Here is an 18,364-nt window from a genome sequence, read left to right as displayed (position 1 = left end):
ATTCTGTGTCTCCCTCTCTCTCTGACCCTCCCCCGTTCATGCTCTGTCTCTCTCTTTCCCAAAAATAAATAAAAAACGTTGAAAAAAAAATTAAAAAAAAAAAATTTCTTATATAGAAGGCAGAATGAAAAAGGGAAGCTAATGCTATAATTGGTAAAGAAATAGCAGTCACTCAAAATAGCCAGTTAGGGAGGTATTTGGTCATTTTGTGGTTTGGACAATCTTCCTGATTTGTCTGAGTTCAGACACATTTACAGAGTTGTCTTGTTTTTGTCTTGATCCTTCAGGGACACTAAGTGACCTTGTCTGATGCTGGTGTGCTGTGAATTGTTTTATATTTAACAGGAGAACAATATGGTCTTGCTGTGGGTGCCAGGACAGCTCCTAAAAACATCTAGGCCCAGTTGATAAAGCCAGGCCAGTTTCAGGCTCTTAGAAGCTGCTTTTCTGGGCACCTGGGTGGCTCAGTCGGTTAAGCATCAGACTTTGGCTCAGGTCATGATCTCTTAGTTTGTGGGTTCAAGCCCTGCATTGGACACAGTGCTGACAACTCAGAGCCTGGAGTCTGCTTCAGATTCTGTGTCTCCCGCTCTCTCTGCCTCTCCTCCACTCATGGTCTGTCTCTGTCTCTCTCAAAAATACATAAACATTTTTTAAAAATTAAAAAAAAAAAAAGTTCCTTTTCTTTCTCTGGACTAAATGTTCTCTATAGATTATCTCATTTAATCCTTACAATATGTTGTTATCCTAAGTGGCAGGTTACTGTATTTATCTTCACTTTCAGATGAAGACACTATGGAAACTCTGGAAACTCAGGAAAAGTTATGTGACATGCCTAGGTCACCCAACTAGGAAGTGGATGCAGTTGAGATTCTGTTCTGCATGGTCAGACTTAAGGAGCCATTGCTCTAAATCCCTGTTTTTCACAAGATACAGCTCAATAAAAGTTAGTAGCTAAATAGAGACTTAATGACCAGAGCAGAGAGAGGCATAGAGCCGAGAGAGGCAATGAAAAGATAAATATAAGGAGTGTGTCTTAATATACATCCTCTGGACACGAACAGTCTCTTTATCTCTCTGTCTCTAGGTCTCCATCTCTCATTCTCTTTGAGAATGCTGTCCTCCACCTTTGGGGTACAGATCCACAAAGAAGACTACAAAGCTAACTTGATATCAGAAAATCAAGTCAAGGACTAGTTTAATTATAGAACCTGAAACAAAACCAAAACTTTACTCCTCTTTTAAAGTAAAAATACAGGGGTGCCTGGATGGCTCAGTCGGTTAAGTATCCAACTTTGGCTCAGGTCATGATCTCACGGTTCATGGGTTCAAGCCCCACATCAGGCTCTGTGCTGATAGCTCAGAGCCTGGAGCCTGTTTCAGATTCTGTCTCTCTCTCTCTCTCTCTCTCTCTCTCTCTGCCCCTCCCCTGCTCACGCTCTGTGTCTCTCTCTCTCAAAAATAAACATTAAAAAAATATTTTTAAGTAAAAATACAAACCCAGCTTCTTCCTTTTGAAGTAGAAGTTCCCTTTTTTGCTACATGAGTTTTAATAATTTTTATGTTCTTTACAAATCAAAATATAAATATTAGGTAAAAATTAGGGGCACCTGGCTGGTTCAGTTGGTAGAGCATGTGACTCTTGATCTCAGGGCTGTGAGTTTGAGCTCTATGTTGAGCATGGAGCCTACTTAAAAAAAATAGAATAAAATAAAACAAAATAAAATAAAATAGGGGCACCTGAGTGGCTCAGTGGTCGAGCATCTGACTTCGGTTCAGGTCATGATCTCACAGTTTGTGAGTTTAAGCCCTGCATCAGGCTCTCTGCTGTCAGTGCAGAGCCTGCTTAGGATTCTCCGTCTCCCTTTCTCTCTGCCCCTCCTCTGCTCATGTTCTTTCCCTCAAAGATAAATAAGACATTAAAAATAAAATAAAATAAAATAAAAACCCTGTGTATTTAAAAAGATATCCATTATTTGTTTCTTTGTGTCACTGTAAATGGTTTAAGAGTAGATAAAAGTAATAAAGAAGATGTGATTTATATATACAATGGAATACTACTTGGCAATGGGAAAGAATGAAATCTGGCCATTTGCAGCAATGCGGGTGGAACTAGAGGGTATTGTGCTAAGTGAAATAAGTCAGTCAGAGAAAGACAGATACCATATGTTTTCATTCATATGTGGATCTTGAGAAACTTAACAGAAGATCATGGGGGAAGGGAAGGGAGAAAAAAAGTTACAGAGAGGGAGGGAGGCAAACCACAAGAGACTCTTGAATACAGAGAACAAACTGAGGGTTGATGCCAGGTGGGGGAGAGGGGAAAGTGGGTGATGGACATTGAGGAGGGGACTTGTTGGAATGAGCACTGGGTGTTGTATAGAAACCAATTTGACAATAAATTATATTAAAAAAAAAAAAAAAAGAGTAGAGCGCGCCTGGGTGGCTCAGTTAGTTGAGCGTCTGACTTCGGCTCGGGACATGATCTCAGTTCGTGGGTTCGAGCCCCACATCAGGCTTTGTGCTGACTGCTTGCTCAGAGCCTGGAGCCTGCTTCAGATTCTGTGTCTCCTTCTCTCTCTGCCCCTCCCCCACTCACGCTTTGTCTTACTCTGTTTCTCAAAAATAAATAAATGTAAAAAAAAAAAAAAAAGAGTAGATGAAAGTATTTCCTTTGTTTCGCTTGATTAAATAAAACTCTTAGTAATCATTCTGGAGTTGGTCAGAGTGGCAGAATGAAGTGATGTTGGAGTATAATGCTGGTAGGTCATTCTGTGGAAGAGAAGCACTTGCTGTTTGAACAAGAGCTGGAAAGTTTAAAGGCAAGTCTTGTCAGCCTTTCAAGGTGAAAAGACAGCCATAAAATGAAAACAGTGTTGTAGGTTTTAAATGAGCCTCAGCACCTTGACCTTGGATGTGCAATTTAACCTCTGTTATCTTTACATTCATTGTCATGTACAGGGATTAGACCAAATGATCATTAAGGTCTGTTTGAATTTAGAATTCCGTAACTCTCCTGTGTAATTTATTAATTAGCCTTATTTAGTATTACTATATCTAATGTGATTGTAGTAATTGTGTGTGCATACTAGAGCACCAGACCCATAATATCCTATATATGGACTGGACACCCTATTGATGCTGAAAATTCAAAGTTAGAACAATCTGATTATTGTTTTTCTAGTGAGTACTACAAAAAGAGTTGGCCAGTGCCATGTAATGTCACCATCTGAACAAATGGAAGAGAATCCATGTTAAAAAAAAACGCAAAGTGCTTCATTTGTACTAGGAAATGGATTAAACCAAAAAGAAAAGTACAGGTGAAAGCGCCATCTGGTGGTAACCATGTAAAATTCCAAGAAATTTACGATATACTTCACTTGACTATCTTTGAAGTTCTGGCTAGAATCTTCAGTTTAGAAACATCTGTGGGGTCAGAAGTAGGAAGGAAAATACTGGTTGTTACACATTAACTAGTATTTAAGGTAATTAATGACTGAAAACAAAGTCATAGGGTGTTTAGAATACTTGATCCCAGATAGTCCCTGGAAAAAAGTTCCAAGATCAAATATCTTTGGGAAATGTATTTAAATCCTTCTCTTAAAGGTTCACAATAAATGTTAGCATATTAAAATCCCTGACAAGTCAAAAGACCAAGTTTTTCATAATTTAACTGGTGTTTCCCAACTTTATTTGACTATAGAACCTCTCTCTCTATTTATTTTTATTTTTATTTTTTAATTTTAGAGAAAGATAAAGAGCACACATGTGGGAGCATTTGGGGGTGAGGGAGGGGGAGGGGGCAAAGAGAGAGAGAGAGAGAGAGAATCCCATGCAGGCTCCATGCTCATCTCAGAGCCACATGTGGGGCTTGATCCCAAGACCCTGGTATCATGACCTAAGCTGAAATTGAGAGTCAGATACTCAATTGACTGAGCCACCCAGCCACCCCTCCCTGTCTCTTTGTAATATTCTCTGGCATTTTGAAAAATGCCAGTTTGAGGAAGTAATGATCTTAGAGTATTGGCTTTTAACAAAGACTTTTGTTTATTGCAGTATTATTTGCAATGACCTAAATGTCCATTGATAGATGAATGAATAAAGAAGTGTATATATAAGTGTGTGTGTGTGTGTGTGTGTGTATGACTCAGCCATAAAAAAGAATAAAATATTTCCATTTGCAACAAAATAGATGGATCTAGAGACTACATAATGGTAAGTGAAATAAGCCAGAGAAAGACAAATACCATATGATTTCACTCATTTCATTCATATTTCATTTATATGATTTCACTCATATTTCACTCATATGATTTTGAGAAACAAAACAAATGAACAAAGAAGAAAAGAAACAAACCAAAAGACAGACTCTTAACTATACAGAATAAATTTATGGTTAACAGAGGGGTGGTAGGTGGGGGGATGGGTAATATAGGTGATGAGGATTGAGTACACTTATTGTGATGAGCACTGACTGATGTATAGAATTGTTGTATCATTATATTGTGCACCTGAAACTAATATGACACTGTATGTTAACTACTACTGGAATTAAAAAAAATGTTTTTAAATAATGAAAATAAAAAGGAATTTTTTGGGGGGCTTATGTCAGATTTTATATTTTCATAGTCAATCTCAAAACATTAAAGTGATGATGATAATAATTTATAATTGTTTAGGTTATCATGCTTATTCATGAATTTTTAAGGAACAATCATTTTGTGTCAGGATCTGACAAAGTGCTGTAATGAGAGCAAACAATTGCAATCAGTTGCATGTTGGTAAATGTTTAACAAATATCCTTCAGATTCACAGATTAATCTCAAATGCCTTGGTCCAGGAATGTCTATAGTTTAGTCAGAAAGCCAGAGAAGGTTGTTTTAGGAGAGTCTCCCCTTTCTCCAATTCCTAGTCTGACTCTCCTTTCGAAGGAGCTCAAGAAATTTTCCTCTCTGTCTCTTTTTCTCTCTCTTCTTCCTCAACCCAAAACCTCTTAACTTTCAGTATACCAAGAAAAATAGTCTTCACCATTTACAAGCTGGGTCTAATTGACTCTTTTTAATTTTTATATCTTTATATCATTCCATGAATTTATACAAATTAGAGTAAAGGGATATTCAGTAAAGCTGTTATAAAAAGAGTAAAGGGATAATGGAAAACAACTTTATTGAAAATTTAAATACGTATCTAAGCATAGCAAATACCAATTTCCATTCCATATTTTCCTTTTTTTAAGTTTTTTAAATGTTTATTTTTTAATTTATTGTCAAACTGGTTTCCATACAACATCCAGTGCTCATCCCAACAAGTGTCCTCCTCAATGCCCATCACCCACTTCATATTTTCCTGGTTTTGAAGACATATCCAAAATGGGCAATGTCCTCTGAATGCAACTACCAGCTTATTGCCTGTGATACATGAATCTGGAACATACCTATCTTGTAAACAGTGATTGCAGATTTCAGATGCATCACTACTACATCCTAGCTAATTGTTACTTCTGGTTCTTCATGCATTTGTATCATCAAAACACAGGACTTGAAGAATTTTTTGAGACCTCTAAAGGCTCATAATTTTGTTGAAGAAAGGACAGCCATCTTTGCTCCCTAATTGTAAGACTTTTGTATTTTTGGCTTTATAAGTAATCAACCTAAAGAATTTTTAATTTCTGGGTTATCTATTTCCTTAGATATCATCTTGTATATACATAGCTGCCATTAGCATTTGTCTACTTAAGAATCATATTAAGTAAATTTATCCACATAAACATCATAAAAGATGAAAGAAATACTGTAATATGTGTTCTTAGCAAAATGAGATGGTCCAGATTTTTGTTGCAAAAGATTGTGTAACCAAGTTATCCTTTTGAATGAATAACTGGATGAAAATAACATTTTTTTGACCTTAGAAATGTTAACACGATGATCCTTGAGTTTGAGAAATTCATCTAGGAGATGGTAATCCAAAGATTAACAGTCTAAGATTTCACAGTCATTATCAGGATCTAGATTGCTGTTCTCTGTCTCTTGGCATTCATCTTCCAAATTCTGAATTCTCAACTATATTTATTGAAAACTAAAAACATGTACAAAGGTCTTGAAAAATGCTGCAGTACTTTAGGCATTGCAAAGAGAAAATGCAAGAATGATAGCTTACTCCACTATTGTATTGTCTTGGGTAATTCTATCATTTTTCTGGTTGTCTTATTATTTTAGTCTTTTTAAAAGAAGAGTTGGAATAATTGATGAGTAAATCATTTCATGATGAATTAGCAGAATGTTTCAAGATATAGGAAAAATAAGATCACTAAGATCCCATAATGTATCCTAGATTTACAAGAGTCCAATGGACTCATAAAGCAATTGCAAGTTTTATTCTATTTTTTTTTTTACACTTGATCTTAGCCAAAAGGCCGAGAAGCGATATTCTATTTTTTTTTTTTTAAAAGCGTCTGACTCTTGCTTTTGGCTCAGGTAATGATCTCATGGTTCGTGGGTTTGAGCCCCATGTTGGGCTCTGTGCTGACAGCATGGAGCCTACTTGGGATTGATACTCTATCTCCCTCTCTCTCTGCCTCTCCCCCTTCACTCCCCTCTCAAATAAATAAATTAAAAAAATTATTTTCTGTGTTCTTTGGAAGATCTCTAAGAAAGGTTAAAAAGTCATTAAGTATGGATTCTTACATATAGAACTCAAAAAAAAAAGAAAATTCCAGAAAACTAAAGTTGGGTCCAGTAGATCTTGATGCTGTATCTGATGGTTAAATGCAAACCAGTTCATCTTAAAGTACATAAAGACAGATCTAAATGAATTCATTACCCATCCTAACATCTGTTTCATTGTAACAGGGAACAGAGGCTTTTGTTCAGCCAAGAACAAGGGAATTATGACTTTTTAGTCTTCATTGAGCTGCATGGTGGCAAGACACATTTCTGGGGACAATGAAATGAATGAAATTACCGAAGGTACTATATTTTGGTTTATTCCTCACTGAATTCCAAGATCCCCATGGATCCTCTCTTCTATGTCTATTGGTTCTTGGATCGTGTTTCTTTTTGTGTATGTCCTTATTCCACTTTTATACCATAGTCCACAGCTGTTTACTTGCTGTGCTTTCAGTCAAGAATCCTCATTGAGGTAGCATCCTGAGCTCACCTTATTTGCAGGCCTATGCTAAATTTTGTGGTTTTTTTTTTTTTTTTTTAATTTTTTAGTGTTTATTTTTGACAGAGAGAGAGAGAGAGAGAGAGAGACAGAGCACGAGTGGGGGAGGGGCAGAGAGGGAGACACAGAATCCAAAGCGGGCTCCAGGCTCTGAGCGGTCAGCACAGAGCCCTACGCAGGGTCCAACTCACAGACCAGGAGAGCATGACCTGAGCCGAACTCGGACACTCAACAGACTGAGCCACCCAGGCACCCCTAAATTTTGTTTGATTCCCATTTCCTCCTCAGAATTTTATTCAAATTTGACAGACAAAGTCATCCTCTTCTACCTTACAAAACAACCTTAGCATACACTTTATAGGCCGAAAATACATGTTTGGTGCACATCTTATTTCTCAACTATAATGGAGAACAAGGATTTGATCTTTTTTCCAACTCCTTAAAATGCTTCGAGGGCTAAGCCTGGCAAGGTTTTAGGTGTAGTCATGTCTGGAATTAATTCCATGAGCAACCTCACTTAGGGATGAGGTGCTTGAGATCGCCAAGCTGTAATGTCTTTCCAACCCGTTTCTGTCTCTCCCATTTTGCTCAGCTCTTCCTTTGGGAAAGAGAAGCAGAAAACGCATTAAGATGAATCAGCCAGAGATTGCAGTAGTGGGGAGGAGAGGTGGCCGATGTAGTATAGGAGGCAAGAGGTAGACTGTCTAGGAATACAAAAATCCAATGTACAGGCCACGGATTTTGGCCTGTTTTGCCTACATCAATATCACTAGCATTGCTACTGTACCTGGCACATTGTAGATGTTCAGTAAATATTTGTTGCACTAAGTGAACAAACGAACTTCTCACTTTGTATTTTTTTGGGGAGATGCGGTTTTGTAGTCCTAGGAATCAACCAGGGCCCTACAGGTGAGGATGTCCTCCTACTGGACGTTGAGTGGCCACAGAAGGTGCCACTCTGGCCTGCGGCCCTCAGGGAGTGGGGTCGGACGCGGTTCCTGGGAAAGGATTAAGGCGCTCCAGTTCCGCTGGGGTCCCTAGCCCTCTGGAGTTTCCCAGTCTGGTTTGTCTTGGTTGTCCCCGCCCCTCAGGCTCCGTAGCCTCCCTTCCCTCCAGCCTCTTCTCCTTCCCCACCCTTCACTCGGCTCCGCCCGGGTCCCGCACTCTCACCATTAGTTCCCTCCCCTGGTAGCCCCGCCCCGGCTCCGTCCCCGCCCCTTCCACCTCCCTCCTCTCCCCTCGCGCCCTATACCCGCTCGGTTCTGCCCGGTCCCGCACTCTCCCCTTAAGTTCCCCGGCGCGGCCGCCCCGCCCCGCCAGCCCTTGACGTGGCAGAGGCGGCACCAGCCATGTTGGCCCAGTCGTGTTCTGCGCGGAGGCCGGGGGCGGGGCGGCGCCGGCCCTGATCGAGTGCCACGGCTGCTCCAGCTCGTCGGAAAGGACCGATTTTGCTGCGCGGAGGTTGCAACCGGCGCGGATCTTGTCTGGGGGCACGGTGGTAGGGACTGACTTCTGGGCCGCCTCCTCCCGGCTCCCTGGAGGGGACGCGAGCTCTCAGCGGAAAGCGGGGGAGGGGCAGCTGTGCGGCTGTGGGCCGGCGGGCGGGTGGGCCGGGGTCTCCGGGATGGTGCCCGCTCTGCTTCATGATACTCGGGAACAGGTTGGACGCGCCTGCTGTGGCGAGCGGGCTCTGGGGGGCAGCCTTGAATCTTGACCCCTTCGCCCTCTCACCAACCGCTCTGCTTCGTTTTTCCGGGGCCTGGGGGCCCGGTCCCCTCACCAAGCTCCCTTGGATAAGGTGCGAAAGATAGAAGTCGGGTGAAAAAAGGTAGTTCAGCATCTCGCCCAGCGCCCACTCCCGCCTCCCGGGCGATCTGCCTTCCTTACTCCAGCCTATCACCGGTTCTGGACCCTTGGGCTTCTTGGTTCTTACCTTGCTGGATCTGAAGTGCCCTAGACTTTGAACCCAGGTGACTTCGTCACCGGTAGTTCGGCCTTGGGAGTCAAAGGGGATAAGGAGAATTAATTGCCAGGTAAAGCTAACGCCTTAGGCCTCAATTACAAGTGGAGTTCAGTTTTCAGGTCCGATCAGTCTTTTCTGTTGTGCTAGTGTTTTTTTCCCGTTTTGGTGGGAAGGGAAAAGCATGGTCAATCTACATGTAACCTCTGGGGTATGTTGAATTCACGTGAATTTCTTCGACCTCCACCCTGCAAAGCCATGTATACCTAGCCAAATTAACTTGGTTAAAAAAAGTTTTAGATTTAAATATAAATGTTAAGTCTCCCTTCTCTCTCCTTTTCAGTAGCCTAATTAACATCGTTTTGGAAGTCTGACCATTTTTATTTGACTCATACAATTTTAGAGTTAGAAGGGGCCTTGTAGTTTCTAGCCTAAGCCCCTTATCTTTTTCATGAGAAATTGAGGATCATAGAGGTTAAGCTTTTGTCCAAGATCAACAGCTATGGAAAGCAATTGAAAACACTTTATTGAGGTTTTTACAATTGAAAAGTAGAGAGGCACACTTAATTGTTAAATACATCTGATTGGAAGAAACTCAAATTTTACTTGCAATTGAGGATATTTTTCATTTAGAGTCTGTAAAAGTGCTCTAATATTGAAAATTTCCCATTATTTATTGAATAAGTGAAGCTTTTAAAAATACTGTGGGCATGTATTTGATATGCTAGGTTAAAGAAACATTAAGTGTTTTGCTTCTTTGCTTTTAGTTATACCAGGAGAAATTAATTAACCAAAGTAACTCCCACTCACAATAAGTTGTGCTGGGAAATGACACATTTCTTTAGAATGGTCTTTTGTATTTGTACCACTTAAAAAAATATGACTACTATATTAAATCTCCATCCTAATATAGTGTCTGAATCATTTTTATTTGGCTTTAACATAATTTTAAGGGAGAGAGTGCTGATCAAATAATGATATTTTATAAAAAGCTAGTTTGTAAAAAGAATTTATTTCAGATATGCCATTGTTGGATATGGGGCCCAGCCTGGCAGGTGTTCTATTAGAAAGCTATCTAGAAATTAACACTAGAAAAAACACTACCTAGAAAATCTAGAATTAGTGATTTTGAAATGGCACAATACCTACTGTGGAAAGGTGAGGGAAGTCAAGGAGGTGTTGTGCATGGCCATGTAATTGGACCAGTTCAGAAGAAACAGGTGGGACTTTTTAAAAAATAATACTGGAAAGTGAGAATGTACAACATAAAACAGATGTTATATAGTGAGCATATATGATCTTAGAGCAGAGAGATTGAAAGGAAAAAGTGAGGAAAAGGAAGTTAATTGTGCACAAAATATCACACAGGTGGTATTTAGTGTGTCATAATAAAAAGTCAGGATGTGGAGTTACAATCTGGTTATTGTGTGTAAATGTCTTTATGCTAAGTCTCATAGAGCCTTTCTCTACTGGGTTCCTTGATGGAATTAAGTAAGCCCTATTGTCCTAAGATGGTGGTCCTTAGGACCACTTTAGACTCTTAAACATTACTGAGGATCAAAACAAAAAGAAAAACAAAAAAGAAAAACCACACCCCTGCCTTAATAGAAGACAGGTGGATTTTCATATCTATTTTTGCGGTCAGTCTATTGTGATATGTTATTATACTTGAATTGTATGAAAGAAATCTGGCTTCACATAGATATGTAGTTGGAAAAAGGGGTATTTTAATAGCTTTTTCAGGTAATTCTGCATATTCTTCTTTAATACTACACTGCAGGGGCACCTAGGTGACTCAGTGGGTTAAGCGTCCGACTCTTGATCTCAGCTCTGGTCTTGATCCCAGCCCTACAAGAGGATGAGTTCGAGCCCCACGCTGGGGTTTGGAGTTCAAGCTCCACACCCAGTGCAGAGCCACTTTAAAAAAAAAAAAAAAAAAGATACTGCACTACAACTTGATGGTTAATTCATAAATCAAGGGTTAATAGCAGTGTGAAATTTGAAATCTTAGAAATGAACTTTTTGCACTCTATTGCATTAAAATTCATTGGTCTGTTCTGCACTTTGAATGGGTCTTTACTCATGCATGGATCTTTACCTTCGCATGATTTTGTAACATCATGAATTGATCATTTGGGAGATTTTGCTTCACTGAGTAAGGTATATTTTCTAAATGTGGACATGGTTCATTATATAATAGAAAAATCACAATAATAACATTACTGATCTCAGAAAAATCTTTACATATTAGCAAGCTGTGAAGCTCATGGTAGTGGACCCAAGGTTTTCAAAAATTTTGATATTTGCTTGAAAACTCAAATTTTTTCGTTGTTAATAAATACTGTCAATTATTTTCCAGGTTACAGGCTCACTTCAACATTATTGAGAAAATGTATGCCACATAGCTAACTACTAGTTATGTACCAGTTTTGGAGAATTGAGAAAGTAGTCAAAACATTTTTTTGTGTTTTTGTGGTTCAGATAAAAAACCCTGATTGGTCTGGTATTTTAATGCTTTTTGGTGATGCATTTTAGATGACATAGATTATACATTGCAATTAGGTAATAAACAGAAAACTTCATTTGCTTAACATTCTGTAGAAATTATGGGAAGGTTTGCATAGTTCCGGAATTTATATTCACATCTGTAACACAGAAGCTATTGCTAATCTGCAGACTATGAAGCAGGCTCCAGGCTCTGAGCTGTCAGCACAGAGTTCGGCACGGGGCTCGAACTCCCGGAACCATGAGATCATGACCTATGCCCAAGTTGGATGTTTAAATGACTGAGCCACTCAGATGCCCCTGTTTCTCCTTTAAAACTGAGGTTGGAGGTTGGGGGCGGGGGGGTCGCCTGGGTGGTGGAGTTGGTTAAGCACCCGGCTCTTGATTTCAGCTCAGGTCATGATCTCACGGTTTGTGAGATTGAGCCCCATGTGGGGCTCTGCACTGATAACTTGGAGCCTGCTTAGGATTCTCTCTCTCTCTCTCTCTCTCTCTCTCTCTCTTTCTCTCTTTCTCTCTCTCTCTCTCTCTCTGTGCCCTCTTACCCCCTCCCTGCTTGTACTCTCATGTTGTCTCTTTCAAAATAAATCAATGAATGTGAGAAAAATTAAAAAATAAACAAGTAAAACTGAGATTGGCATGTAACACACCTCTATCCCAGATCTTTGTTTTATCATTATTTTTCAACACCCACATTTTCTTGAAAACTCACAGTCTGTCTCTCCAAACTGCCTTCTATATTTAGTTTAAAGATAATCTTTTCTAAACAAATTTAGTTACCTTAGGATTCCTCTTTATCCTTATCAGCCTTTGAAAACTCTGTCTGCTTTTGATTAGTGTAAAATTCTCTAGTTGTGTCTGAGATTCTGATAGGAAATAGTGGTTAATTTTTCTTTTTTTTTTTAAACTGAGGTATGTTTAATATATAACATTCTTATTTCTTTCAAAGAAAAGAAAATTCTTAGCTGCTAAGGTAGTCATATTTGTTGAGCTTCACTTTTTGGAATGTTTATTATCAAATCTTTGAAAAATTTTCTAAAATTAAAATTATTGTATTCAGTATGTTTTTTTCAAATACCTTTTCTTCCCTCAGTTACATTTTAGAATCAGTTCCTCATCCTATTGTTCTTTGCAACTTCACCTTCCATGTTGGCTCTTTTGGCATCCTACCTTCGTAATTCTTCAGTTCTTGATGTCCTTCATCTCTCCTACAAATCTTTTGGCCAGCCACCTAATACTTGAAACTCTCTGTCCTCTCAGAACTTTGTATTTTACAATTTCCTTCCATCACTGATCACTGCCGAAGTTTGAGATTGTGAGATAGAACTGTTGCCTAGGCAGGAAAGCTGGCATTCTAGACAGGCAGTAAAAGAGTAACAAGATGGAGATGTCTCTTGATACTGGGCCCAAACCAGAGTGGCATCCTCTTCCCCCTGCTAATAAATGTAAATGATTATATTGAAATTGTATACCTCAAATTAGAGTTTAAAATGCTCTCCCACTTTCCAAAATAATAAAAAAAAATGCCCTCCTAAATTGGAATATTAAAAATATTCTGGGTGAGGGGCACCTGGGTGGCTCAAGTTGGTTGGGTGTCTGATCGGTTCAGGTCATGATCTCATGGTTCATGAGTTTGAGCCCCACATGGGGCTCTCTGCTGTTAGCATGGAGCCCGATTTAGATCTCTGTCCCCCTGTCTCTCTGCACCTCCTCCACTCATGTGCTCTTTCTGTCAAAAATAAACATTTAAAAAAATATTCTGGCTTAATTTTCTGCAAAAGAAGTTAAATGGCATATAAATCATAGGGAACACCACTTATGAAGCATTTTATTTATTGTGCCACAAATACCCTATATTTGCACAATGAAAAAATTACCTGTCTAAAACAGCAGTACCTAGTTTTAGAAAAATCTTTTTGTTATGCACTGTTAAGCATTCACTTCTAGCAAGTTTAGTAGAAACTTGTCATTTTCTACATACAAAACCATATGAACTTTAGAATTTAATGGTTTCAGTAATCTGTTCATTAGAATAATATAACTTACAAGGCTGATATGGAAAACATGGGATCTAAATTTTCCCCCATTTTTACCTTTGTTTCTTATACACACTTAAATAAATAGGACACATATTTCATTATTATTATTATTTTTTGCTCTAGCTTTTTCAAGAATGAATAAATAAGGATAAAATACCTCTTGCTGGGCTTAATGAGCATTGGGTTCTGGAGGGTGATTTATTTTTTTTTGTTATAAGTGAGGTTATTGTTGCTTGCTAATTTTTTTCTGAGATGAATACCTTTATTTCATTTTGATTTCTCGTGGATTAATATTGCTGAACATGGGAAAAACATTTATTTTAGATTTCCTTACGAGGATTTTTAAACATCTTAAATTTTGTCACAGAAATAAGAATCAGGCTCTACAATGACAACCTATTTGGAATTCATCCAACAAAATGAAGAACGAGATGGAGTCCGATTTAGCTGGAATGTTTGGCCATCAAGTCGACTAGAAGCTACAAGAATGGTTGTTCCCGTAGCAGCCTTATTTACACCACTGAAGGAGAGACCTGATTTACCACCTATTCAGTATGAACCTGTTCTGTGTAGCAGGACCACTTGCCGTGCAGTTTTGAATCCTTTATGGTAATTAAAATATATTGAAACAATTAATGTGGCAATATGATTTATTTTTATTATTATTATTATTTTTTAAAGTTTATTTTTGACAGAGAGAGAGAGAGAGACAGAGCATGAGTGGGGGAGGGGCAGAGAGAGGGAGGCACAGATTCTGAAGCAGGCTCCAGGCTCTGAGCTGTCAGCACAGAGCCCGATGCGGAGCTCGAACTCACGGACCGCGAGATCATGACCTGAGCCGAAGTCGGGCGCTCAACTGACTGAGCCACCCAGGCGCCTCTGTGGCTATATGATTTAAAAATGTAGTTTCTTGTTCATTTATATAAAAATGTCTTTTTTATTTATAGTTATTTTTTCAAATTAGGATAGTCAAATCCAAACAGCTGTAAAATTGAAGGATATTCTAGTTGTAGTGAGTTGATTACAGACCAAATGTAAAATTGTCACTATATGAACTGTTAGATCCAATCACTAGTATATCTAGATGCTGTGTGTCATTAGACCCATCTCGTGTCATTAGAAGTCATAATTGATTGGTATGGTGTTTGAATTAAAAATGTTACAATTTCCGGGGCGCCTGGGTGGCGCAGTCGGTTAAGCGTCCAACTTCAGCCAGGTCACGATCTCGCGGTCCGTGAGTTCGAGCCCCGCGTCAGGCTCTGGGCTGATGGCTCGGAGCCTGGAGCCTGTTTCCGATTCTGTGTCTCCCTCTCTCTCTGCCCCTCCCCCGTTCATGCTCTGTCTCTCTCTGTCCCAAAAATAAATAAAAAACGTTGAAAAAAAAAATTAAAAAAAAAAATGTTACAATTTCCTATAGCATAAACCAGAATATCAAGAATCTTCCTTTATTCCTCTTTCCATTCTGTCTCCCCACCCAGTCCATTAGCAACTCAGATTGATTCTGCCTCCAGAACATTACTGATTCTGTCTCCTGTATTCAGTTGCTGCTAGTACGCTCTACTTTAAGATACACCATCTTTTTACTGGACAATTTCATTACCCACCTAACTGGCCCCCTTGTTTCCATTCTTGTCTTTCAGTAGTTTATTCTCTGTCCAGATGCTAGAATGTTATAAATGGATATCAGATTATTAAAATCCTTCAGTTTTGTTTTATTATACTTGGAATGAGAAATCCAAACTGCTAGTTAAGACTTACAAAACCCTGTGTGTTATATCATCCATTTCCCTAATTGTTATCTACCTTATACCTTACCCTCTTTCTGATCCTTGAACATACCAAATTTATTCCTATCTTGGAATTTGTATAATAGCTGTATATTCTGCTGGATTACTCTGCCCCTAGATTTTCCTGTGCCCTGTTCTTTTCATTTAGATCAAATTTCAATTGTTTATTTCAGAAGGTCTTCTTTTAAAGTAGCCATCCCAGGGGACCATGGTGTCTCAGTCTGTCAAGTGTCTGACTCTTGATTTCATCTCAGGTCATGATCTCATGGTTCCTAGGTTTGATCCCCACCCCACCCCATTGGGCTCTGCGCTGACAGTACAGAGCCTGCTTGGGATTCTCTCTCTCCCTCTCTCTCTGCCCCTCCCTTTTCTCTCTTTCAAAATAAATAAATGAACTTTAAAAAATAAATAATGTAGTCCTCCCAAACACACTTTCACATCCTTCTTTGTTATCTTTAGTCTCTTATTGTCACTGTCTGAAAGTATCATTTGTATTTATACATCTACTTTCTTTTTGTATGTCTTTCTGTTCCAGAATAAGCTCCATGATAGCAGGGACCTTTGATCTCTTGTTTACTGCTGTATCACCAGCACCTAGGATAATGGCTGGTACATATTAAGCATTGAATAAATACATTTTTGAATTAAATGAATGTTTTCTAGATCTGAGTGTAGAAATCACTGAATCATTTGAAAAAAAATCATTTTTACTGATATTTGCTATATATTAAAAGTGATAATATGTTCATTTGAACATTTGTATATACAGTTAAAAATATGAGTTCTTTTAGAAAGAAGTTAATTTTATTAAAATTAGGATCATTGTACAATGGAACTGAAACATGAGCTCTATTGTATCTTTTCTTAAAACAGTCAAGTGGATTACCGAGCAAAACTCTGGGCTTGCAACTTTTGTTACCAAAGGAATCAGGTAAGAAAACCCCCAATGCAGATGTTAATGCTGTAGTACTGGTCTTAATATGTAGAAAAATGCATATTTTAAAAAAAGATGAAATAATTTTTCATATGATGAAAAATAGTTTTTAGTAGTTAAGTGATCAGAAAATTATTTGCAGTTTAAAATTTCATTCTGGCAAATAATTCATTCAAAATGTTCATTGTTTTCTCTCTGTAGTTTCCACCTACTTACGCTGGTATATCTGAATTGAATCAACCTGCGGAGCTCTTACCTCAGTTTTCTAGCATTGAATATGTAGTTCTGGTAAGAACATAAATCCTTAAGAAAGTCTTAAATATTCAGCGATTTACTTTATACCAATAGAATTGTTAAATTGAGATGACTTAAAGGGCATTGTTCTCGATTCCCACATTGAATTGATGGAGCATTTCAGAGATAAGAACTGTCCTATTCAATTTGAACAAGGTAATTTCCCTGTTGTAGTTATTTAATGGGTGGCTAGGATATTGGGTGGTGTGGTGTGATTTGCTATACTGAGTAGATCAATAAACAGTACACTCTCAATGTTGCTGTGTGGTTGGAAGGTCAGTTCACAAATAGTTAAGTTACTATGATGCTAGAACCTGATGATATATAATCCAAGTCTAACTGTTAAAGTTACTTTTGCATTGGTCCTTGTTAAGAAAATCATTTTTCTTCCCTTTCTGAACAGCTTTACGTAGTTGTTTACATATTTAAGTTGTAAAGTAACGATATCCTCTGTGATTCTAGTAGAGAAAGCAGAGTATGGTTCATGTGCGCCAGGAAGTAGCAGCCTAACTAGTTCCCAGTTCTCTTATGGTCTAATTCAGGTTGAGATCTTTATTGTTTTCTTTTTAAGCTTTATAACTACTGTTTCCTTATTTTAGGAGAAATAAATACTTGTTATAAGAAATGAAGCCTTATGCAGTTAAACAGATCAAAGATGAAAGTCTCCTTTATGTAATTATAAATAATGTTTTTAAACTTAATTTTTCCTTTGATATGTCTCATATATCTCTCCATGCATAGATAACTTCTCTCATTTCTGAAATGATTTTATTAAGATTTCATTGTATGAATGTATTTTAAATTATTTAGTCCTCTACTAATTATCCTTGTATATTGTGCTGACTGTTAATACATTATTTCCTAATTATTACAACATTTTTTAAAAGCGTGGTCCTCAGATGCCTTTGATATTCCTCTATGTGGTTGATACTTGCATGGAAGATGAAGATTTACAAGCCCTGAAAGAATCTATGCAGATGTCATTGAGTCTTTTACCACCTACAGCTTTGGTTGGACTTATTACTTTTGGGAGAATGGTACAGGTTCATGAACTTGGATGTGAGGGCATTTCAAAAAGCTACGTGTTCAGAGGAACAAAAGATTTGTCTGCCAAACAACTGCAGGTAAACAACAAGAATGGTAGTTTCAGCCTTATCTGGGCATCACTCCATAAATGTCTATAAATGCCTTCTGGATTTAAGTTTCTAGAAAATATTTTTACTGTGAATGACTAATATAATTGTATTATGACAAAGGCTTTATTTAATGTTGACATCAGTTTTCTTTCATTTGCCCTTGAATTGTTGTTATACAGATGGAAGACCCCTCACTTTTTCTTTTTTTAGTTTTTTTTTTAAGTTTATTTATTTTTGAGAGAGACAGTTTGTGCACACATGTGAGCAGGGGAGGGGCAGAGAGAGAGGGAGACACAGAATCCAAAGCAGGCTCCAGGCTCTGAGCTGGCAGCACAAAGCCCATCGTGGGGCTCGAACTCATGAGCGGTGAGATTGTGACCTGAGCTGAAGTCAGACGCTTAACCAACAGAGCCACCCAAGTGCCCCAAAGACCCCTCACTTTTAATGGTGAGACTGAAGGTGTTTTGCTAGAGATTTGAAGGGCTAATGGGAGAGTCATGCTGAAGACTGAGGGAAAGCAACCACAGAATATTAGCTTTTGTTTT

At 38.4% G+C, this 18,364-nt stretch overlaps 1 protein-coding gene across 5 annotated transcripts in view; it reads left to right on the top strand.

Annotated features, from left to right (window-relative positions):
- SEC23A (SEC23 homolog A, COPII coat complex component) overlaps positions 1 to 18,364 on the top strand; it is a 77,403-nt gene that overhangs the window by 4,767 nt on the left and 54,272 nt on the right. Inside the window, exons 3-7 of one of the 5 annotated variants that reach the window (XM_042943025.1) lie at positions 6,849 to 6,965; positions 14,036 to 14,277; positions 16,329 to 16,386; positions 16,591 to 16,677; positions 17,571 to 17,807. In XM_042943025.1, the coding sequence (XP_042798959.1) occupies positions 14,057 to 14,277; positions 16,329 to 16,386; positions 16,591 to 16,677; positions 17,571 to 17,807 (603 nt within the window). In that variant the 5' untranslated portion in view covers positions 6,849 to 6,965; positions 14,036 to 14,056. Of the gene's footprint in view, positions 1 to 6,848; positions 6,966 to 8,476; positions 8,663 to 8,723; positions 9,198 to 14,035; positions 14,278 to 16,328; positions 16,387 to 16,590; positions 16,678 to 17,570; positions 17,808 to 18,364 lie in introns of those variants that run through there. The other 4 variants (XM_042943029.1, XM_042943024.1, XM_042943027.1 and 1 more) reach the window with 4 other exon arrangements.

This window comes from Panthera leo, chromosome B3 (genome assembly GCF_018350215.1).
Source record: "Panthera leo isolate Ple1 chromosome B3, P.leo_Ple1_pat1.1, whole genome shotgun sequence".
NCBI classification, from domain to species: domain Eukaryota; kingdom Metazoa; phylum Chordata; class Mammalia; order Carnivora; family Felidae; genus Panthera; species Panthera leo.
Note: the sequence above shows the minus strand (reverse complement) of the source record. Positions and strands in the feature narration are given on the sequence as shown.